This window comes from Procambarus clarkii, chromosome 1 (genome assembly GCF_040958095.1).
Source record: "Procambarus clarkii isolate CNS0578487 chromosome 1, FALCON_Pclarkii_2.0, whole genome shotgun sequence".
Taxonomy (NCBI): domain Eukaryota; kingdom Metazoa; phylum Arthropoda; class Malacostraca; order Decapoda; family Cambaridae; genus Procambarus; species Procambarus clarkii.
Genome location: NC_091150.1, coordinates 30,691,594 through 30,717,662, shown reverse-complemented (window position 1 = coordinate 30,717,662; position 26,069 = coordinate 30,691,594). Strand labels below are relative to the sequence as shown.

Here is a 26,069-nt window from a genome sequence, read left to right as displayed (position 1 = left end):
AGGGGCCTGATGGCTGTGTGAACAGCACTCAGGATTCGTAATCCTAGGATCCAGGGGATCGATTCCCAGTGATGGCAGAAGGAAATGGGCAGAGTTTGTTTTACCCGGAGGCACCTGTTCACCTAGCAGTAAATAGGTACCTAGGAGTTAGACAGCTGCTACTGGCTGTTTTTTGGGGGGTAGGGGAGGGGAGTTCATTGAAAGTTGAGAAGTGGGCCCAAAGAGCCAGAGCTCAACCCCCCCCCCCACACACAAGCACAGCTAGGTGAGTACACAGAAAAACACACACACACTGTTATGCCATGTGCTTTACGAATGACTTTTTTTCCTAAAATGCCTTTAATCCAATTTGGGTTTGTTCGGATAAAAAAGTTCAGATAAGCAGACAGTTTGAATCAAAATGTGCAATAAAGATGGAATTATTTGCTCAGTGACCGTATACAGCACCACTTGATCAGTTTTCATACACTAATGGATGGCTCACAAATATTAAACTGACATTACCTCATCCCCACTAATCTCCACTTCAGTCAACCCAACACTATCAGCATCCAACAATGATCTTCAAGTTAACAAGCAGATTGGAACTTCTCATATTGGTGAGTACAAACTGTCAAATTTCTGGAACAAAATTGTAAATTTTTTTGTCCAAGCTTTTCAGGATAACGAACAACTTATCCGAACGCAACAGGTTATCCGGTCAGTCTCGGTCCCGAGGGGTTCAGAAAGAAGATGGCTGACATACATAAATACAGAAAAGCCACAGAGAAATGGGAAAGGAATGTTGAACATTTTGGCTGGTCAGAGCCAATATCAACAACAGACTGGCTAAGGGAAGCAGAGAGAGGGTGGAGGCCACGTACACGACCTGACCACTCATCCCCAGGGAAACATGGAGCCAGAAACAATGGATGGAGTAGTTTAGATCAATCCAGAAGAAACTGGAGGTCAGAACATAAGTATGAAAGACTAATAAAAAAAACTCCCAGGAAACAAATACATATTATTTGTATTATAATAATAATATAGTATAATTAATATGGTACAGTATAATAATTAATAAGTAATGGTAATGTCTTCTCACAGACAAAATAACAGTTTTTATCCAATGTTATTGTGTCTGCGAGAAGACATTACCATTATTTATTAAATATTATTCCATATTAACTATATTATACTACTATATATTATTTATTAATACTGTAATTATTATAATACAAACAATATGTATTTGTTTCCTGGGAGGCTTTTTGTTAGTCTTTCATACTTATGTTCTGATCTCTAGTTTATAATAATTAATAATTCACTGTATCAGGGGACAGGAAGCCAGAGTGTGTGCATACACGTTTCAATTTTATCGAGCGCTTTCCCCCCCAGGCCGAATTACTGACCCCATCCAGCATGCAACCCCACAACAAGCTGACCAACTCCTGAGTACCTACTCACTGCTAGGTGAAAGGAAATGTTCCCAAGCATTTCTGTCCCGCCCGGGATTCAAACTCGGAATTCTCGATTGTGCATTTTTTCTTGTTTCTGGCTACTTGGGATGGGTGGTCAGGTTGTAGATGTTGCCTCTACACACTCTCTGCTTCCCTTAGCCAGTCTGCTGTTGATATCAGCTCAGACAAGCCAAAATGTACAACATTCCCTTCCCATATCTCTGTGGTTTTCTGCTTACCAATGATCAGTGTTCTGTGATCAGTTTTATTATATATATATATATATATATATATATATATATATATATATATATATATATATATATATATAATATATATATATATATATATATAATATAAAAGTTTGTGAGGGTACCACCTCTGGTGCCAATGTGGGGACCCATAGCCTCGGAGAAGAAAATAAAAAGTATTCAGAGGAGACCTTGTGGTTTCTCACTGAACACTAATATTATCTTCTCCTACCACCCCCATTCTTTTGTATGTACACATATATATTTACTTTATTTGAACTTTGTTACAAAAAAGCCAGCAGACTGGATATATATATATATATATATATATATATATATATATATATATATATATATATATATATATATATATATATATATATATATATATGTCGTACCTAATAGCCAGAACGCACTTCTCAGCCTACTATTCAAGGCCCAATTTGCCTAATAAGCCAAGTTTTCATGAATTAATGTTTTTTCGTCTACCTAACCTACCTAACCTAACCTAATCTAGCTTTTTTTGGCTACCTAACCTAACCTTACCTATAAATATAGGTTAGGTTAGGTTAGGTAGGGTTGGTTAGGTTCGGTCATATATCTACGTTAATTTTAACTCCAATAAAAAAAATTGACCTCATACATAGAGAAAAGGGTTGCTTTATCATTTCATAAGAAAAAAATTATAGTAAATATATTAATTCAGGAAAACTTGGCTTATTAGGCAAATCGGGCCTTGAATAGTAGGCTGAGAAGTGAGTTCTGGCTACTAGGTACGACATATATATATATATATATATATATATATATATATATATATATATATATATATGTATATATAATATGCACACACACTATGCAAGAAAAAAACAGTGAAAGGGGAACAATAGTTTAGTACTTTCACCTCATCAAGAACCAAGAAAGACCGGGGCAAAGAAGCCCTGGCATGAAAGATGAAGGATCGAGATTGGGAGAGTGTGGTGCCATCTAGTCGTGGAGAAAACTAAAAAGTATAATAATGCAATAATGTAAAAAAGAAGAAAAAGAAAAATCCTAATTTATCAAAAGACCAATGTACAATATATATATATATCTTTACCATTGATATAGGAAGATACTAAAAATAATGAAAGCCAGCTCCAGTGAAACAATTTGAACAGAAAATTAAACAAAATAAGAAAATAACTGCATAAACAGGCAAGTTCAGACATGATGTGTAAGAACAGAAATGACTCTCATGTAACGTGGTTACACTATTATACAGAATCATTGGAAGTGATTCTTTTAATATAAAATGGATAAATTTTATAAAAAACAAGGCTCATAATTAATGTATCATCACTACATCCAGCACTATATTACTAGATTGACTTATGTTTCTCAGTAAAAGATTTACTACAAGCTAAGATCTTTGTATTAGTCAGTTGGTCAAAATCTCATAGGTGAACGAAGAATGCATTAGATGTTTGCCCCTGACCTAATACTAATATATTGATGTTGACCAACACATTTGGGCAAAGACTTTCCAGATTGACCAGTGTAAACCTTGCAGTAACAATATTAAGTAATATAATGTACTTTCTCCATATTCTCATTAGCTGAAGTGCAGATAATTAGATGTTCTTGGTTTTTCCTCATGACCTATCTCTAAGAGTTCCACATTCCAAGAAGTTCTACACTAATCCTAGGTTCACTGATAACAATTAATCGCTCTCTTCAAGTGTACAACTAATTAACATTAACATATCTTTTCAACCTGCTAGATGTTGGTCAGTTTGGCCAAGGTGAGGTGAAGCTTGTAATATAAGCTGTTGTATGCAGATTGGAATCCAACCCATCCTCAGTCCAAGTCCATTTCATCCAATGGTCGACTCCAAAGACTTTCACATCAATTTTAACATGGCATTTGTTCAATAGGAATTTTCTCAAATATAAATATTTTTTATATATTAGCATACTGTATATATTTAGGCACTGGTGTGCCTAAATATTTGTATTTGTAGTACGTGGGTGAAGCATTCACAGCATTGTAGTTCGGACAAGTCTTCAGCGAAGCACTTGTTCGAGAAGTGTTCGAGCGTCATCAGTTGGGAGTCGTGTGTAAACCATTTTTTATTCATAAACAAGCTTTGGCAGGTGCATGGAATGAACTTTTGCCTTTGTTTAGAGGACAGGCTGCAGAATTAGTCTAAGCTCATGATGTGGCTCAGTACAGACACTTGAAAGATACCACACATCAACATCCATTGACATTCACCAGCAACAATGTAACACTTGACGAGTCCAGTTCTTGCCCTCACAAGACGCTTCAGCCTCGCCACAGTGCAGACAGCCAGATACCGGCCACATCAAGATTCCATGCTCTCGTGCCACATTCGAGCTCTTTAACCCCATCTGCATTCAGAGCTCCATGCTCTAAACTCTCACCCTGTATCCAAGCTCTCTATCCTTAATCTCTGCCCTACTCCAGGCTTTGTTGTCTCAACTCCTATAACACTTCACTATGTTACCAACAAACCGACGGCTGTAACCACCAAAACTATACTAGAATATAAAAAACATCTAGTCTTTGTTTTATCAGAAGAGAAGAGTGTGGAGAAGGGGGTGCATTTCTGAATGGAGAATTTGGCACTGGCAAGAATTATGGAAGACGAAAGGGTTTTATCATCAATAGTGGTCTTGACTACTCAAAGGGGATTGACGATGATGACCACGAAGAGGTCGAGTGAGTGTGTCAATCTGGAGGATAGAATAATCTTGTTCCTTGAGTGTGTGTGTATATGTATGTGTGTGTGTGTGTGTATAATATATATATATATATGTGTGTATATCACGAAAATAAACACGTGATTAAGAATGTGACAATGTCAGACCACGGAGGAAAAATGAAACAGGAAATTTCCTTAAGTACTTTCGTATATTAAATACACCTTCTGAAGATGTATTTAATATACGAAAGTACTTAAGGAAATTTCCTGTTTCATTTTTCCTCCGTGGTCTGACATTGTCATATATATATATATATATATATATATATATATATATATATATATATATATATATATATATATATATATATATATATATATATATATTTCAGGCTTTGTTCGCGCATATATATATATATATATATATATATATATATATATATATATATATATATATATATATATATATATCAATCACAGACTTGTCTCTCTGTCCCTGTTGCAGCATGTTGCTGAAGAATGGCTGTGCCAATGCTGGCATTTAATTGGATATTTTTGGTGACTCAAACTGAGGCTTTACCAATGCAGGACAAAGTAGCTAGGAGGATGGCTACCTCTTGAGAAGGGGCCACAGTGAAGTATGTGCCCATCCGGGTGGGGTTAAAAGTAATATAGGTGTACACAAAGCCACCAAGGTGCTTGTGTATGTGTAAATCAGCTTGTGCATGTATGTTCATATGACAAACATCAAAATACTTAGGCCATGTAGCAGGATCAAACAGATCATGGAACACAGCAATGTTTGAAGGAATCATATTTATGTTAGGACTCAACCCTGCCAAGGAAGTGGGAAGGAAATGGAGAGGATTAGCTGGGGTAATCAAGATGAGGACAGTTCTGGGCCCAATGTAGTTGGGCGAAACAGAACTTTCTACACTGTCCGACTCGGAAACCTGGTTGTCTGCCCCAGGCGCCTGTGTTTGAAAAATAGTTTCAATTTCTGTACATCATCGTTTTAAAAGTTAGGGCCCTGCAACCAAGGGATACCACCTACCAGGGCAGCAAGGAAGGGATGTAGTGCAGACAGCCAGATTCACGCTCGCTTGGGATGATTTTTCATCCCAAGCGATGCCACCCCCTTTTTAACCCATAGGCAGCGGCTATCTTTATTCATTGATTCATGGGGTAATGCGGTTATCATCAAACGATGATTTAAACAGTTATTGTCTGGGTTTTACATGTATGATGCAAATATGGATATAATAGCTCTCTGTGTTTACCTTGACCCATGAAAAAATCCTGCTGCCATTTCATGGTTATGGTTGGGTTGAGAAGGGGAGCCGAGACAAGAGGGAGGGAGGGTTGCTGAAGCAACCCCTGCTGACCTCGGGGAATCGTATACAGAAACCCTCACTATGACAAGGTAAAGCTCTTCGTGGGTAAATATAATAAATGATAACATATTCATTATAAGCCTTGGTTCATATGAGTTTGATCCATTTTTAATTAAAAGAATCGATTGTAAGATTCCTGATAATAGTGTAACTTAACTCCATACGAGTCATTTCCATTCTCATGCTTCATGTCTAAGCATGCCTCTTTTGCAGTCATTATTCTTATTTTCCATTTTCTTCTCATTCTTTCACTGAGGCCTATTATTATTATTTTATTATCTTTCTACATTATTAAAATTTTTCTTTTATTATTTAAATTACTAATTATTTTGTTTTCTCGCCATCTAGATATCACCACTATCTCTTACCTCATCCCTCCATCTTCCTCCCTGCCAGGGCTTCTCTGTCATGGTCTCTCTCACTTTTTGATGAGGCCTTTGGCAAGGCAAAAGAACTAAATTATTGTTCCATTTTCACAGTGGTTTATCTTGCATTTTGAAGTCACATGTTCTATAACATCCTGCATACATACATACATTCATGCATATATACATTACATACACACATATATACATTACATACATGCATATATACATTACTTACACACACATACATACATATACATACACATACCAAAACTGTATATATTTATTTAATAAATATAAATAGTATATATAGTATTACAAGAGCTCAAACCTACCACGGCCCTATGCATAAGGAACACCAATCTCACATCATCATGGTCCAGCAAAATAAATTAATATTAATTAACATTAATTTCACTTGTATGCAAGGCAGTGGGTACACTATTGGCTTTCTAACATTGGCAGTGATGAACTTCCAACGAGCCTCACAGTAATCATCAGTGTACGAGATCATTGAAATCACGAGCAACATCAGCGCACCACGACAGTAAAAATCTTCTCACAACAAGAACATAACACTTCCCAGGCCGGGAGTAAAACTTGCACAATTAGGTGTTGAAACGGCTCAAGTGTATTTGGTGTTTCAACTAAATCTGTTGGAGTTCCAACAAAGTTCATAGCTGTGGCGTATAATCATGTGTTAGCTTAAAGTAGCTTCCACGGTGGAATGATTTCTCAGTTCCTCACAATCACACACACAAGCACCGTGAGTTTAATGAAATGGCAATTACAAATGGTTATCATCTGCAAATGCAGGCAGTAATTGTAGCTGGCACACTTGTTACTGACATACCCTTATTGTTAAAAACCTGACTGTTACTGGCAGTGCTAGTTTCAAGTATCACTATAACAACAAAAGTATCTGGTAAACACACTTAAGACATAACTTCCCACCCATAAATAAAAACAGAAATAAAAATAGAGAAAACATAACTGAAATATTTAAATGCGTGAGATCTCCACTTTGGAAAAAGGAAATACTTCAGACATGGTCACCAGTCTATAAAAGACTTAATATACAAACACAAACCTTTGATACACATGTGCTCACAATTCAACTAGTAACCTTTGGGCGCTGATGTGCCGAGATATGGGCAGTGAAAATGCAGTAAAAACTGTTGCTTTACAAGTAGCTGATCACTAGCAGAAAACTTGTGTAATTAAGGCTATTGCAATATTCTAATTTCATATAGGGCAGCATTTGCTATAGAGTCAAAATGACATTAACAACAAAATCTTACTTGCATTTTATAACAGCACCCACAATTCAAATGCATCAAATCTTTCTTTCCAACCCCACATGATCAAACAACTGAACAAAAAAAAAAAAGCTGTGATATGTTCCCTACTGCAGAGGAAAGGCACTGGATATGCTATGGCCAAGGCTCTATTTTTAACAAAATTGTGGAGATTAAGAATTGGCCATTCAATATCTTGCATGTGGAATAATCAGGGGTGACAAGAAATGTCAATTTTTAAGCTGATGATAACGGCTGGTATTCCAGTAATTTAATTTTACAAAAACACAGTTAATTATTTTCTTTTAGTTCAGTTATAGTTGATGTACATTTTCCAGTTCACTTTTTTTTACAAACACGAACACATTATTTGCATATTTAAATTAATAAATATGTAGCAACAAAGAAACTCTGCATAAATGAGTGACCTACTTAAAGTACATATGTAACATTTTCTAGTGAAGGAATTTGTAGATGCTCAGCTAAGTACACAGGACAACATAATTACTACCTTATGAGCACACCATAGCCAATGATGTCCCCTCCTTGTGCACACCACAATGATGTCCCACACCTGCAGCTCACCACAATGATGTCCTACACTTGCAGCTCACCACAATGATGTCCCACACCTGCAGCTCACCACAATGATGTCCCACACCTGCAGCTCACCACAATGATGTCCTACACTTGCAGCTCACCACAATGATGTCCTACACTTGCAGCTCACCACAATGATGTCCTACACTTGCAGCTCACCACAATGATGTCCTACACTTGCAGCTCACCACAATGATGTCCCACACCTGCAGCTCACCACAATGATGCCCTACACTTGCAGCTCACCACAATGATGTCCTACACTTGCAGCTCACCACAATGATGTCCTACACTTGCAGCTCACCACAATGATGTCCTACACTTGCAGCTCACCACAATGATGTCCTACACTTGCAGCTCACCACAATGATGTCCCACACCTGCAGCTCACCACAATGATGTCCCACACCTGCAGCTCACCGCAATGATGTCCTACACTTGCAGCTCACCACAATGATGTCCCACACCTGCAGCTCACCACAATGATGTCCCACACCTGCAGCTCACCGCAATGATGTCCCACACCTGCAACACACCACAATGATGTCCCACACTTGCAGCTCACCACAATGATGTCCCACACTTGCAGCTCACCACAATGATGTCCCACACTTGCAGCTCACCACAATGATGTCCTACACTTGCAACACACCACAATGATGTCCCACACTTGCAGCTCACCACAATGATGTCCCACACTTGCAGCTCACCACAATGATGTCCCACACTTGCAGCTCACCACAATGATGTCCCACACTTGCAGCTCACCACAATGATGTCCCACACTTGCAGCTCACCACAATGATGTCATACACTTAAGCTGAGCACCAAAATTACAGATTCTTTACTGGAAAATAATGAACATAAATACAACATTAGTATGTCAAGTACTGGTAAATATAAAATTGTAAATAAATTAAGAGTTGCCTGACAATTCACACTGGAAACTGAGGGGTTTCTTAGTCTGCTGAACACACAGTATTTTTGAAGTGGTTAAGTCATGATTATAATGTTACATATCCCTATTCATTTAGATGAAAGCACAGCCTTTGTAGATGTACCTGTGAGAATCGGGAGTAAATTGAGCACATAATGGGACATTGTTTTTGAAAATGTTGAAAAAATAACAACTTTAAAACTCATTTAGTTAATTCAACATACTGTGTTAAATCAACTTTACACACAAAAAACATTTTATGTATGTATGTATGTATATATATGTTTGTATGTACAGTATGTGTATATGCATGTATGTATATATGTATGGATTCACCTAGTTGTGCTTGCGGGGGTTGAGTTTTGGCTCTTTGGTCTGCCTCTTGACTGTCAATCACCTGGTGTACAGATTCTGGATGTGCAATAAATATAAATATATATAAATATATAATATATAAATATATAATATATAAATATATAATATATAAATATATAATATATAAATATATAATATATAATATATAAATATATAATATATAAATATATAATATATAAATATATAATATATAAATATATAATATATAAATATATAATATATAAATATATAATATATAAATATATAATATATAAATATATAATATATAATATATAATATATATATATATATATGTATATATATATATATGTATATATATATATATATGTATATATATATATATATGTATATATATATATATATGTATATATATATATATATATGTCGTACCTAATAGCCAGAACTCACTTTTCAGCCTACAATGCAAGGCCCGATTTGCCTAATAAGCCAAGTTTTCATGAATTAATATATTTTCTCTAAATTTTTTCTTATGAAATGATAAAGCAACCCATTTCATTATGTAAGAGGTCAATTTTTTTTTATTGAAGTTAAAATTAACGTAGATATATGACCGAACCTAACCAACCCTACCTAACCTAACCTAACCTATCTTTATAGGTTAGGTTAGGTTAGGTAGCCGAAAAAGTTAGGTTAGGTTAGGTTAGGTAGGTTAGGTAGTCGAAAAGCAATTAATTCATGAAAACTTGGCTTATTAGGCAAATTGGGCCTTGCATAGTAGGCTCAGAAGTGAGTTCTGGCTACTAGGTACGACATATATATATATATATATATATATATATATATATATATATATATATATATATATATATATATATATATATATATATATATATATATATATATATATATATATATATATACATACATACATACATACATACATACATACAGTATTAGTATATTTTAGTAGCGGTCTTTCTTGTAAACATATGTTGTTGAATATGACGTAAAGGTAAGATTAATAATTCTAACACGAATTTTCTCAATATTTCTTATGTTTTTCTTTGAGGTTTTGTGTCACCTCACCCAACACGAATATAAAAGCAATAATGTAGGTTAAATATGATTTACGGGCTCACCATAGCTTGTGCTACATGGACACTTCGTTCTGAGTAGCTAAATCTGAAACAACAACAAAAGTTAAATATATCATACACAGTGTATCAAGTGTATCATAAGTGTAGTGTTAAGTAAAAACAAGTTTTTGAGAATTAGGAAGCCCTTATGAAATATTTCTAGGCGTCGGACCAAAAATAAAAATGAATTTTGGAGAGTTGATATTTCAATTACCCTCAACAGTGAAGAAAATCATAAGAAATATTGAGAAAATTTGTGTTTGAATTATTAATCTTACCTTTTCGTCATATTCAACAACATAACTTTACAAGAAAGACTGCTACTAAAATATACTAATGATAGTATAATTCAACCAAATATATAATATATATATAAAATTGTATGTGTATATGTATTTGTGTATATATATGTGTTTGTATATATGTATATGTATGTATACATACACACATACATATATTCCTGCCCCATATTCACCTACCTCTCTTCCCCTCCTGAATGTCCGTGCAAGATACTACTCATCATTCAGGGCAATGCTCATTTTTAAGTACACAAGAACCTAAGCCTTGGAACAAAAAATCAGTAATTTAACATCCTCATTATTAGTACTGCCTAAATTTACAACCTAATCAACCTGATAACCTCACGTACCACAATTATAACATTTGTAGTGACTAATGCCGTGTCATCCACAACATCCAGTATCTGACCATCACACTCTCAGTTTCATGTATTGCTACTACCTTGTCTTTCTCACCATTATCCAAAACATTTCGAGTCCTAAAATAAATAATTTCACTTACTCTGTCTGCCTTGTTTCCTATTGTGCTATGGACAATTAGGATGAGTATATACTGTAGAAAAGTACAAAAAAATAACAAACAGCAGCTGTATAAACAGTAAACAGCCAACAAAGACAAAACAAGGATGTATTTAGAAGACTCTGATCAAATAACAGTCACAGTGCGCCAACGTTTGCTTGTTATTCTTACTTCTGAACACAGTTATATAACAATTGTATATCCGCTACACAAAAATTGGATTATTATTGTGTTTTCAGTACTCTTAATTACTCAACTGAACAATAATGCTGATAAAATTGTGTCTTCTAAATGCAGCCTGAAGATACATTGTACTGAAGGCAAAAATACACAGAAATATATAAATAAATACAATATTAACCAAATCCTCATAGAAGAGGTTAAAAATTAATGAAATGAAACGGGGAAATGGATGTACATTTTGCATATGGCTCAGGTTGCAGCCATCCCCTGGTTACTTCACTCAATAAAGAATATAACATATGGGAATACTGTGGGTATACCTGGAGTACCCAGGGGTTTACCTACACACTCTCCACCAATCACCCTTCTTGCTTCGACAAGCATTTCATAATGTTCCAAGAATTTTTCCTTAAAAAATAATCAACATCCTTACAAATCTTTGTGTACTGTACTTATGAGATCGAATATAATGCAAGTGTTAATATCTCGTATTAAGCCATCAGAACAGTGACGTGGAATATGTGCAATTCGGAACTGGAAAAATATGCCAAACATTTGACTTCTCTGAAGCTAGTTATATGTGCATATCACTTGATACTTTTTACCTTCATCTTATTCATCAAGATTCAGGAAACAGGATCTGTCTCATTACACACAAAATAATGGCGGAGAAAGTGCAGGGTCCCAAGGTGGGGGGTGGGGGAGCAGGGGACTGAAGGGGCGCAGGGCTGGAAAGCAGTGTTGCTTGGCAAGCATATATACACAGTTCATATTACTGTGAATTTTCATTTTAGTAATGTTTTTAAATATAAATGAGCATGAATATGAACTAAGTTACATGCTCTGATTATATCTACAGCAATCTATTCACTGGCATCACTTTTCCCTAAAGCCATATAGTGGTTTGATTCTGCTGATATTAAATGCCCATTTTTTACGTGAAAGATCATGTCAAACAGCTGAGGTAATACATATCACATAAGAAACCTGAGAGTGCAAATCTATTACTAACAATTTCCATATACAATGACATTCCTTTATTCCTTCTTACACTTCCTGGAGCAACAGCTGAGATCCTTTATTGTTTCTCATCACAAATGAAGCTGTTCTTCATATGTTATAGTCCATGAGTACAAAATACTTCTTGAAGCTCAAATTTATGTACTGCTTTCTCAACCCTACACAACCCATAGTGACTAGTATGACAGTGCGACTCAGCAAGGAGCCAACTCGCCAACCTTGATTGTTGTGGCTTGGTAGAAGAAAATTGATACCTAGGCCAACCTGGCTTGTAACAGTTTGCAATGATAAATAAAAGATCCACATCTGACTTTTAAAGTTTGCATTTGTTGAAAGTGTAGATCGAGTTGTCCAGTGGACTAAAATAAGTGACTTTTCAAGGCAATGTAATTAAACACTTCAAAAAAATTCCTTATACATGATAGTTTCAACTCTTCCAACTAAGCATGCAATTACCTTCCACCAAATCACATGTTTTGCAGGGTAACAAGTCCTGCATCCTACAAAGAGATCACATTGAGCGTTTCTGAAATGTGTGTGTTGGTGAGGAGGGGTTGTGTGTTACTGGTACGGGCGGGGTTAACTTTTGTATAAATATGGCACCAATATTGGGCATGGGAGGCAATAACTATTCACCAACCCTCATTAAAGTACAAGAGTAATTAAAGCAATGAGGCGTGAAACTGAGTACAGAGAAATATTAAACATAATAAATTTAATATCAATCAAGTAAATCAAACAATGAAAACATGTTAACAAAAAGAGTGCAAGGAACAAATATGAATAAAACAAAATAGGTAGCACTAAGAACCTAGCTGCATTTACCATATCATGGTACATAATGCTTTAATAGTTTAAAATAAAATGTTCATGACAACCCTATGAAGAAGATATATAAAAAAAAACGAGGATAGGAAACGAAAGTAAAATATCAAGAAAATATAAAATACAATAAAATAATTATCTTATCTTAATGGGCAGTGTTGGCATACTAGGAACTATCTTCAGCCAGACCCCACTTTTGTCCAAAGCTTTGAGGACTTATATATAACAAAATAACAACATTCACACACAAACAGTTAACTTAATATTTAAAAAATAACTGGCACTCCTCCTACACCTTATCTGCACACTGACGTAGCCAGATCTCTTACGCAGTATTAAGGCGTTAGGATATACAAAAAAAATAGTGTTACTTACATACAGACAGTCAGACATAATGGGCACCCGTTTTGTTGTTTGTGGTTTGGTCTGGCTTAGATGTTCCTGATGTCTGGCAGTGGTGGTTTTCTTGGGTGGTCATCTATCAGAATCACAACTCCACTTTACAGATATATGGCAGCTAAACCACTGTTAGTAATCAGTCTTTGTGACTCTATAACTACTAACCTTTACAAATCAGGTATCTAATATAAATCCATTTTTCATTATCTGACAACAAAAATATTTTGAGTGAGTAAAGATGCCATAAATCTTTATGGGAGAAGCTATGTTGGCTCACAAGGATGACGTATATTACCCTAACACTGGTCAATTGACCCTTTAACACACAGTAATAGTATAAGAGCTCCTGGCAGTGACAAACTATGCTGGTTGTTCTACTCTCACACTATTTACAAATATACATAGGCAACTGTACACACAGAAACATGCTTCCTTTTTATAGTTTGCACAGAATATCATCTTTTTGGTCCAATATTTGGTCCATTCACTTGGATTCACAAGTTCAACATTCTGAGCTCCAACTGTGGGCACTACAACATCCCTCAAACACATCTGGGGAATGCTCACACCACACACACACACTCACACATTGTGTTACTCCGTAATGGAATGAGATCAAGACCTAACGTTTGTCTTTAAAAAATTATTTTCTCCCTAAGATCACACTGCTTTAGATATATCTAAAGATAAAGATTTTGGACATGAGGGGAGTTTGCGTCTGTGTTTTTGAGGCCGTGCTAAACTTGGATAGCATAACTGAGTAACAGCCTGTTTGGCTTCTGGAGACAGCTGCTCTAGGGGCACACTCCGTGTTGTTTCAAGCTGATCCATGTCAACCCATTCATCAGCAATTCTGCAGGAAATATATAATAATTAGTAGAGCAGTGTTCTGTTTTTCTACTTACATAATGTAGGTAATATTTTTGTCATTCTTTGTTTTCACATCTACTTTATGAACTATCCCACTCAGTTGCTTCCTAAGACTTCCTTCATTCCTGAAGTGGTAAGAGTAACTTTTACCAAAATCTGTCACAAGAAGAAATGACAAGAAAATGCATTGATGATTGACAATTTAAGCCAGCCTAATTTAATGATAATCAGAACCTCTACTTAGCTTTAAAAGAAAAAATTAGGACCTGTCAATGCTGGCAGGCCCATAGTAATTACTGTATACACATGAAATTATAAGATTGTAATTAGTGCTGGTGTCAGAGTTTTCTCGAGTGAACTGACGCTATTGGACATGTATTAACAGAACCATCAATGCCTGCACAATGGTGCTAAAATTCCATATATATTTTTTTTTCCTGCATTAGTGGTCTCCAGGCAAAACATAGGAGAGAGAGTACTCCAGAGAAGTCATCACTGCCTGATGTTATAATGGAAGGGGATTCCCCTTCTAAATATTAACATCTCTCCTTCCCCCATCCTCACCATCTTCCTGTGCCACCAACAGACATCAATAAAGATAAGCTATAACTTGTACATACTATAGTACAAAATATTTGTGTGTATTATGTATGAAATGTATTTTGAAGTTAATATGTTTGGGAGAGTGGAATGGATTCATTCGATTTACATTATTTCTTAAGGAAAATTTGCCAGTGTAGACTACTGATCACATGCCTCTGTAAGACTATCCATCCTGTGTGATGGGGATTTTTAGCATCACGTAGCTAGTTCTTGACACTTACTGTACTACCCTTCATATAGTCTAGAGTAGCTGCACAACTGTAGATATACCTGAATGTGTTAATGAAAAATTTCATCACTTGTTCAGCTGCAACTGAAAACTTTTATAGAGAAATATGAACCTGAGCAAGGTATCCAGACTTACTGAAAACATTTTTATTCCATTTTAATAAAAATTTACTTACACTCCCGGTGGAGACCATCTTACAAGAACTTCCGTAACTCCTTTAGAACACGTCCGTCTCGCAAGAACCTAAAAGGAAATGGAGAAATTTTAAAATATTTGACAAGCATATAAATCTGTATGTGCAGCAAAATAGTGAACCATCATATAGTAACGATATACAATACAGTATACAGTACTTATCTTGGTTTTACTAAGTAAAATACAGTATTACAGATGTCTAATACTTATTTATTAGATTATTCCCTAGACACAATACTGTGTACAGAATAGCTATTTAGTCACATGAAATATAGATTTGGAAAGAGTTATCTATCCTTTGGTAAAGCATTCCTACTTCATTCATTTACCGAGATCAATGGCAGCACCAGAATTTTTATATATGGGGTGGGAGCTTAGGGATGGCAATCTGATAGGAATGAAGTAAGTACCTACCTCCTGATAGGAAGGAAGGGCTAAGTTGACTGCCTTGAACCTGCATTTGCATAACAAGCACTTTTTTTATTTTAACTTAAGATTGTATTACAGATCAATGTAATTTGCCAAGTTTTCTAATGAAATTTTTATTCACAATTTAAATAATTTTGAGAAAATAACTATACAAAATATAATGATAATTACCATACATAAATTTATGTCAACATGTAAACCAACAAAATAATAACCTCACTCTTGGCCTTATTACTATACTGTAATGACAACAAAAACATGCTATTTCATTCTACTCCTAAATGACAGGCTAACTGTAAATATGTGAGTCTTTGTTGTATTTAGTAGCAAACTAATCAATACTTTAATTAGTTCAATATTCACATTATTGGCTTGTCTTGAATATATGGATGTACCTTAACTGCAATATGAACTATCCCACTGCAATATGAACCACTGTTCTTAAAGTATTTGTCAACTGCAGGAATGAAAAACAACATTCATATTGAGAATCTGAATACGATGTGACTGAGATCATTGTTATACTTTTCTTATTGCTCGTCAGCTGTTCAGTGCCGGGTGTTTCACACACATGAACTACAGTTTGCAGTATACCTTGCCATGAATTTTAACAGTGGTTATCCTAATGGTCAAAGACAACTGATTTAAGAAAATATCCAGCAGAGATTTAAAAAAAATCTCCAGCAAATCTAAAAAAAAAAAACTTAAATCATTATAAGAGTGATTACAAATGACCTATCAATGACACTGTACTTGCTTCTGTTACCAAGTGACTATTAGAAGTTTTAATGATTTCCAGTAGGGCTGCAAAGATTGATGGCAATGTTAATTTAACAATATAAGAACCAATGTCCTCGTAGATGGCAGCCTTCAAGTAACCTTCAAGACATCTTCCCTAAGCTGTCTAAGCCAAAAGTCTATGCAAAGTTTGAGGGAAATAACAGCCATTGTATATACTTTGGAAGCATAAAGAATTAGAAAATAACACTTACTACCTAGGGACAGATCTTTTGTTACAGTGTTATGGTATGGTATTTACTTGGTTGTTCCTTCAACAAATTAAGCTGTAACACCTTCACTCTAAAAATTTCAAACACATACTTTGTCAATATTAAAGTTTTATTATATTATTATTATTAGTTTATTAATTTTATTATTTTTATTTGGGGCTGTTGGCAGCAATTATGGTGGAAGCCGAAGCCTTCCCCCTCCCAATGCTATCTTGGTGCCACCATTGACCAAGGTAAAGCATGACTGATTTTTAACATATAAATTACTGTACTGTGTTAGTTGTTATCTGCAAACTAATATCTACAACATCCAGAAAAAAGTTGATAACTAAAGATAAATTAATACCCAAGTGTTCTGATGACACTAAAATGCATCACCTGTACTCGAACTTGTGAAAGCCACTTCCTTAACAAGTCTATCTGCACTTTCATAGTAAAACTCACAAATTACACAAGAACAGTGTGAGTAGAGATTATCAAAGGACAAATCAAACAAGTCAAAACTGATCCATGTACAGTACAGTATTATGTTTGAACCATATTAAAATTTTTATACACAACTTTATACAATATTTACCTGGGGTCTCAGCGTAAAAGTCTGACCTGACGCCTGCATAGCACCTCCATTTTGTAGCTGTGTAACGCTCATAAGCCTCCATCGAACACATTCCATCACTCCCACGTCAAACATGTCGAACATGCGGGCAGCTGAAATAACATCTATTGTAAATGTAAGACTCGAAATATAAAGGATCGTCTAAATGCATTAACAGCAGAAACTACTCTGTAAATAATTTTGAAACATAGAAAACATTGCACAAAATTAACTTCATGAAAATCATTTAATGTTCAAAAGTGCAATACTGTATTAATACTCTCACGTTCTGGGGTGTGCAGGTGCGCCATCCCTCAAAATATATCCGTGATGAGGGAGACAACAAATTGCCGCATATTAATGTTTAGAATAATTTTACGTTTGTTCAGATGTTTATTGTTGTATGCTATTTTAATTTAACATTTGAATGAAATATAATGTCCCTTCCCGAGTGGAACTTCAGTTACTTCCCAAAGTCATAGCCATGAACTCACCCGTAACATTACTAAAATACCAGGACAAGAAACTTTGAGTCAAACTGAGGGAGGTAATGCTTCAAATTGTCTTGTCTTGTAATCTAGCTAAGAACAAACCTCAAAAAGAAAATGTGCTTGTTATGAAACCATAACAAATATGAAATAACTCATTAACACATTGAACACCCTTTCTAAACACTCGAACCAAGTAGTCTAACTTGGTTCATGCAAGAGATGTCATGCAGTCAATTGAGATAGCACACCTGCTTGATGTGCATCGAGGTGGGGCTTCGAGTGGTTTAGTGTTATATCTTGAGGTTATCTTGAGGTTATCTTGAGATGATTTCGGGGCTTTAGTGTCCCCGCGGCCTGGTCCTCGACCAGGCCTCCACCCCCAGGAAGCAGCCCGTGACAGCTGACTAACTCCCAGGTACCTATTTACTGCTAGGTAACAGGGGCATTCAGGGTGAAAGAAACTTTGCCCATTTGTTTCTGCCTCGTGCGGGAATCGAACCCGCGCCACAGAATTACGAATCCTGCGCGCTATCCACCAGGCTACGAGGCCTCCCAAATAGTTATAGCAAACATTATTTCCTCAGTGGTGGATCAAGATACGAGCTCTACTGTGCTCCCTGCCCCTGTCATCCTGAACTAGTGGGCTAGTCATCCTGAACCCGGTGTACAAACAGACTTTAGTGAACCTGGCTTATGGGAACAGCCAAGGAAGAATTGTTCAGAAAAGGATTGCATTTAAATTTTATGTTTTTACCTCATTGTTGACACTGAATTCCTTGATGCAATTACTAGATGACCATTAGACATAACAAATGCACACACAGGACTTAGTGCTGTTTAATGATGTAGGAACAACATCAAGTAGTACAACACACTTCCCCTCCCACCATATTCCTTGCCTTCCAACCCACCAGATGGGCTAAACCCCTCGTGGATGACCGTGCAACAGTGATCATTTCTTTGTAAGGCTTCAGTGACACACAGGCCTGCTTGGATCCTTTGACTCTAGTTAAAGATCAAAGGAGACATAAAAGAAAAATGTGAAATACAGCTGGAATGTTCACCATCACTAAATCAAAACCTTAATTCCCCAGAGACATCTTTTGTTAACGGCTGTTGTTATTAGCAGCTTCTTGAACCAATTGTGATATAAATAGACCTTTGATATATGCATGAGTATGTCTGTATAATGTATATGTATATACTGTATGTATGTACTGTACATGTGACAGAGAAGGAAAGTCGGTAGCCAGGAAGACAAACCAGAATCGGACTTCGTTTGTGCTCAATATGGGATGGACTGCCACTCTCGGATTGGCCTCATCAGTCACACCAGACGCTGCACCAGGATTGACAACCAGAGCGCAACTCCATAGTCTCCTGAGACTGAAGGATGCCTACTACAGTACTACTACTGTACATGTATAAAAATTTTTTTTAACTAGCTTCAGAAGCTTGTTACTTGCTTAGCTAATGGAGTGCATGGTGTACATTTTCTGAACCCATTATGCATTTACTATTTGTATCTGCAGAATTGAGCTATTAGCTCTTGGACCGGCCTTTCTAACCAAATTTATTTTTCCTCCATTATGTCTACTACATATATTTATTTCTCTTACACACACAAATGCACACACATCCCCAAGAAGCAGCCCATAGCAGCTGTCTAACTACCAGGTACCTATTTACTGCTAGGTCAACAGGGGCACCAAGGTGAAAAACTCTGCCCATTTGTTTCTGCCTCTGCTAGGAATCGAACCCGGGCCCTTAGGACTACGACCCTCAGAAGGCTCTCCACTCAGCCACGAGGCCCCCTTGCAATCCTTGCCACCACTGCTCATGGGATGCGAATGGGTTGCATAACAAATTACCAAATTACCTCGGCCCATACAACACGAAATAAATCTTAAGACACTTAATGTCAATACACTGTAAGAGAAAAAAAAAAGTGATTTTCAATTTGTTCACCCACTCTGCATCATGACAAATGGGGCGTTGTTCTTTATTATTCTGTATGGTATATCATTTATAAATACATGTATCGCTTTAGGCAATTAATGTTACTCTTTACTTGGATAAATTAATATTATATTTGATATTTATACAATATAAACATTGTCAATTAAATAATCCACAACCACTATATAAATTAAAGTTTTTTATTTTGTTTAAATGTAAACACTTGTCCATTTATATGAACAAAATATATTTAATTTTTTTTAATAATACTGAAAAATAAATAACCCAACCCCACATAAGAAATAAAATGAAAGTGATAACATTTCAGTTTGTCCTGGACTCTTATTAAGTGGTGCTTAATAGTCGGCGACTCCAGGAAAGTGATTTCTATTCTTTATTTTCCGACATTAAAATGTTTAATCAAAACTAGCCTAAAAGTTGTGGATAGAGGTGGCTTCCATGACTACTACTTTCAGTGCATTCCACTTGTTGACCACCCATACTTGGCACGACTTATAAATGCCCCTACTTACAAATTTTTCAAGTTACGACCCCAATTTTGTCAGCAAATTCGACTTAACTTACAACCTTTGCCTCGACTTGTGACTTTGTTGATACACGTATGGGTTGACAGAGAGCGTGGTTCCTGGTGACAAGGGCAACCCCGCTTCAGTTTACCAGACCGCCGACTTAGTGATGATCGCGCTTGAATTCTTTGTAAAGAATTTAATTGTTTTTCAGCTAATTTGCTTTCTAAACATAAAAGTGATTATTATATACTATGTTGTGGGATCCTCAACAATTAAGAAGTGGTGTGCAGTATGGAAAGAAATGCAAAGTTTTGTTAAAACGATTCGCCCAAATCAAGCTGCAGTAGGCCGTTGCCTTAACCTTTTCAATTATACCTGGTTGATACCTGTTGATGGGGTTCTGGGAGTTCTTCTACTCCCCAAGCCCGGCCCGAGGCCAGGCTTGACTTGTGAGAGTTTGGTTCACTAAGCTGTTGCTTGAAGCGGCCCACAGGCCCACATACCTATCACAGCCCGGTTGGCCAGGCACTCCTTGGAGGAAACAATCTAGTTTCCTCTTGAAGATGTCTACTGTTGTTCAGGCAATATTTCTTATGCTCACTGGGAGGATGTTGAACAACCATGGACCTCTGATGTTTATACAGTGTTCTCTGATTGTGCCTGTGGCACCTCTGCTCTTCACTGGTTCTATTCTGCATTTTCTTCCAATTTCTTCTTCACATATTCTGAGTGAACTATCATTCACTCAAATAGTTTGCTATTTTACTGTATAGATTTGGGACCTGTCCCTCCAGTATTTTCCATGTGTATATTATTTGGTATCTCTCTCGTCTCCTTTTTAGTGAGTACATTTGGAGAGCTTTGAGACGATCCCAATAATTTGGTGTTTTATCTCATCTATGTGTGCCGTATATGTTGTCTGTATTCCCTCTATTTCAGCAATCTCTCCTGCTCTGAAGGGGGAAGTGAGTACTGAGCAGTACTCAAGACAGGACAACACAAGTGATTTGAAGAATTCAACCATTGTGATGGGATCTCTGGATTTGAAGGTTCTCGTAATCCATGCTATCATATTTCTGGCCGACGCAATATTTGCTTGGTTATGCTCCCTAAACGTTAGGTCGTTGGACATCTTATTCCCAAATCCTTGACATGCTGTTTTCCTACTATGGGTATATTCAATTGTGTTTTGTACCCTGTATTATGTTTCAGATCCTCATTTTTGCCATATCTTAGTACCTGGAATTTATCACTGTTAAACATCATGTTATTTTCTGCTGCCCAGTCGAAAACATTGTTAATATCTATAGTTTTTCAATATCTTCAGCAGAGGTAATTTTCATGCTGATTTTTGTATCATCTGCAAAGGATGACACAAAATTGTGACTTGTATTTTTGTCTATATCTGATATGAGAATAAGGAACAGCAGTGGTGCAAGGACTGTACGTCAGTGGCTGAGTCTCTCTCGGTCGTGGGTTCGTGTCACCTCAGAGCTCCAGTTGATTTTCTCATTGATATATACAGTATCATGTTAGTGTGGTTCCTCTATGTAGATTTCTCTGTACCGCCCAACCACTTGGGCTGGACGGTAGAGTGAGTCTCGCTTCATGCAGGTCGGCATTCAATCCCTGACCGTCCAAGTGGTTGGGCACTATTCTTTCCACCCTTCCCATCCCAAGTCCTTATCCTGATCCCTTCCAAGTGCTATATAGTTGTAATGACTTGGTACTTTTCCTGATAATTCCCTTCCTCTCTCAATGTAACTACATTTATCATCAAGTTTACAAGTACTGTAAATGTTCTATTTACAGTGCTTGCCGGAAGATACAGAACATGTTTTTGCTCCATCACCAATCAAATATATAGTATTTGTATATACTGTACAGTATTTTTTCAAGCACAAAATCATACAAAACAAGTTGAAAATCACTTTCAATAAATGTACAGTGCCATGAAACGTACAAAAACCAATCCACAAAACAGCCTTATAAATTAGGTGCATCTTATACACAGGTAAATACGGTAATTACAATACTGAATGGTAAAAATAAACAACTTAAAATATAGATTTCCAGTGATTTTTTTCAAAATAAATGTAAATGTGTAACTTATTTATCAAAGACTTTACTTCTTTTTCCTCTTTGCTACTAAATGATGAGATTATATTCAATATCTACTATAAGCTGCAGTACCAAGTATCACAAGAATCCACAAGACATCACCACATGGGAGATGTGGGCACGATATTTATATGGATGGAGCCGTACGGGTACTAGGCATGATACGCCCCACCCCTCTTTTGAAATATGTGATAAAAAGTACACATCATATGTAAAGTTCAAGTGTAAATCAAATTTAAAATTCATGGTATGTATATATAGTCATCAGAATACAAGCATAAGTTGTCTGGATGACGCATATTGCATCATCTGAACGCGAGAGTGTTAATAATCAAAACCTGTCAAAATATTCGCAATTGAAATGGACATTTTTGCTAATGAATATAGCTTTACATAATATCCTGACTAAGATCATCCCACATAATAATCAGAGTTGACAGCAATTTTACTTAGCCAAAGATGATTTCAATGGTTGAAGTCATGTTCTTGCAGATATGAGGGGGAATTAAAAAATACAGTTTTTGCAAACTAAAACCTGTTAGGTTTTATGCTGCAGGGCTTCAGCATTTCAACAACGAACCAGATTCCATAATGTATTTTTGCATAAAATACATATTTACTCCCAGATAAAGTTGTTGGCTCCCGTCACCTGCAACAGCACTGAGGGGAAAGTGGAAAATTAAAAAAATTATCCACTGATGAGTATACTTTTCCCTCAGTGCATCACCACCAGTATTCTGGTGCAGCCTCTCACTCTATGCATCCTCCTTTCAAGACCTGATGCTTTCATATTATATTTCACTATCTTTTCCTTGAACCTCTTTCTGAGATTTCTACTTCTTTTACCATGTGTTAATGATTCCCAAGACACTCTTTAGCCTCTTACCTATCAGCACTAGCAGTTAATGATTAATTCATAGACAAGAGAGCTATGTAAGGAAGGGGAATGTTTTATGGTGAATATATGAAATAATGGTTGGGTAGGAAAAGTTACATTTTAATACTTCCACCAGTTCAGCAGCTCTTCTGCACATGTGCAAGGGCATAACTACATTGGAAGAATGTCTCACTGTAGTTGAGGCAAGTGGGAATGTCCCACTTGCTCTTACAGTATGAAGGACCAGCTCTGTATAAGGCATGTACTGATAAACCTGGAATAATACTGAATATTGCAGTCCTCTGAAGTGAGCTTACTAATTTCCAAAGAGACTGCTATATTTACCCCCTTCTTTAGTAAGGAATAAGCTCGTGCCCTTACAGCTAAACTCGGTTAGATTTTATCAATCAACGTTTCAAGGAATACTTCATGTCTCATAAAGCATGTAAGTAGCTGAAGTATCTGGAGAATATTTTACGATGTGGCAAAACTGCCTTTATGGATGAGAAGCTTTTAAGAGAAAAATGCATTGAACACTATTTGGGTAAACATACAAAACTGCTTTAGAAAGTTATCACTATTATCATTATAGTATTTACATCTTAATCTTGTTACAAAAATGTAAACTTAAGATGAAAAATTATTATTTCAATAGATTAGACAATACTGTACTATATTAAAATAAGGTTAAAGTATATACTGTACTATATATAAGTACAATATCTACATATTTGCTTATTAGCTGTCATTTATATAGAGTATTACTAACATCCATCAATTTGGACTGCTGAATACAGCGAAAGCCTTGCCTCTTACCATGGTCCAAAGGTTAGGAATATTTCTTCATACTCTCTCGTCCTATCCACATGTCCCTTCCATGTGATTCATAGTTATACTGGCTTTGTTCTTTCTCTTCAAAATTTAATTTATACTACTAATTAAATTATAATTTCTAAGAAAACAAAGTATGTTGATCCTCCTTCCCCCTCCCAAAAAATAAAAGTACAATGTAGTTCTGGGTACCTGTGGTGCTGAATATGTTAGGGAAGCCCCTCAATTATCATTTATAAATGAACTGTTCTCTTTAATGAAACTAAATGCCTAAACAAATTATTTTTTCTATTCAAACTCGAGTCCTCATTACTACTGTAGTAAGTCAACTTAATCTTGAAATTTTAACATTTCATGGGCATTGCAGATTAGCAAGAAATTCCTTAACTCATATTCATTCTAAATCACTTTCTCAAAGACTTTAAAATGTCAGTGCGACCAGTCTATAGTACAGTATTTAATTATTGAGATATCAGACTCAAGTGGGTCTGATATCTCACCAGTATCCACATTTTTTTTCCCATATTCCATGCTATTCATAATTTGCATTTGTTATAAATATGAAATTCCAGGAGTCAAGAACTAGGACTGAGTGCATGGGCATGTTATCAATATATTATTTAAAGTTTGCCAAGTTGGTGATACTGTCCATTATTTTGTTTATATTGTGGAGATCAGGTGACGAAGCTGCTGCTAGGATCTTCAACCGTAATGCTGCTCAGGTTGCTAAACACAGCTTTGCACTCTTTATTTAAGCTTTCACTAATTTCTTTATCTTAAGACCAATAATGATCGAGGGGTTTTAATTGGATTTTAAAAATCAGAAACAGTATTTTGCATGTCTTCCTGCCTCTTGTATGACTTCGAGCTTCTACTTTCTTTCTGTAATCTGTGTGTGTATATTAATTGTTATTTGTTGGAATACTCATGCTTGCTAGAGCATTTTGAATTATCCATTTCCCTTTTCTACTGTGATTTCTGGATTCTCTGTCAGTCTTCTATTTGTTCTTTAAGAAGATGTATTTTATGCAGTTTTGAACACTTCATCGGTAAATTATTCTATACTGTACTTCCATAGAGTGGAAGCCTTGGTGCTCAATGGTTTCTCATAAGATGTTGGCTAGTTCTATTTTCATTTTTTTTTCCAGTCAATGACTTTATTGTTGAATTTGAATTTACTGAATAGCCCTCAACAAAAATGTTTCATTTGAGATATCACATGTATAAATGTTTATCTGGACTTCAATGTGCTTGGAATCTGAATATGTAGTACTGTACTACTAAATAATGATGTGTGGGAAATGAAATAAAGTTCCCTGGGAACCACACACAAGTGGTATAGAAGGAGAGAAGTAGAAAAAGGTGATAGACGCAGGTAATTTTAAAAAGAAACACCATAGGATGTAATAATATTGAGATTAAAAAGATGAAACAGACAAAAACTGCATCCCAAATAAGGATTACAAGGAGGGTTGTTCCTCAAGTCAACATTCACATATGCCTCTTACTTGGAATGTTAAACATCTTACTTTCAGCTTTCATGAAAATGTAACAAGTACATTTCTTATTAAACACATATAATACTGTAGCATAATAAATGATTCAGCAGCTTCAAAGTA

The 26,069-nt window shown here is 35.9% G+C and overlaps 1 protein-coding gene across 1 annotated transcript in view; it reads right to left on the bottom strand.

The window, feature by feature from the left end:
• Window positions 1-13,284: 13,284 nt before the first annotated feature.
• jing (AE binding protein 2 jing) overlaps window positions 13,285-26,069 on the bottom strand; it is a 29,649-nt gene continuing 16,864 nt past the window's right edge. The window contains 3 exon segments of the mRNA XM_069324595.1: window positions 13,285-14,563; window positions 15,588-15,655; window positions 17,624-17,754. Coding sequence (XP_069180696.1) covers window positions 14,371-14,563; window positions 15,588-15,655; window positions 17,624-17,754 — 392 coding nt within the window. The 3' untranslated portion in view covers window positions 13,285-14,370.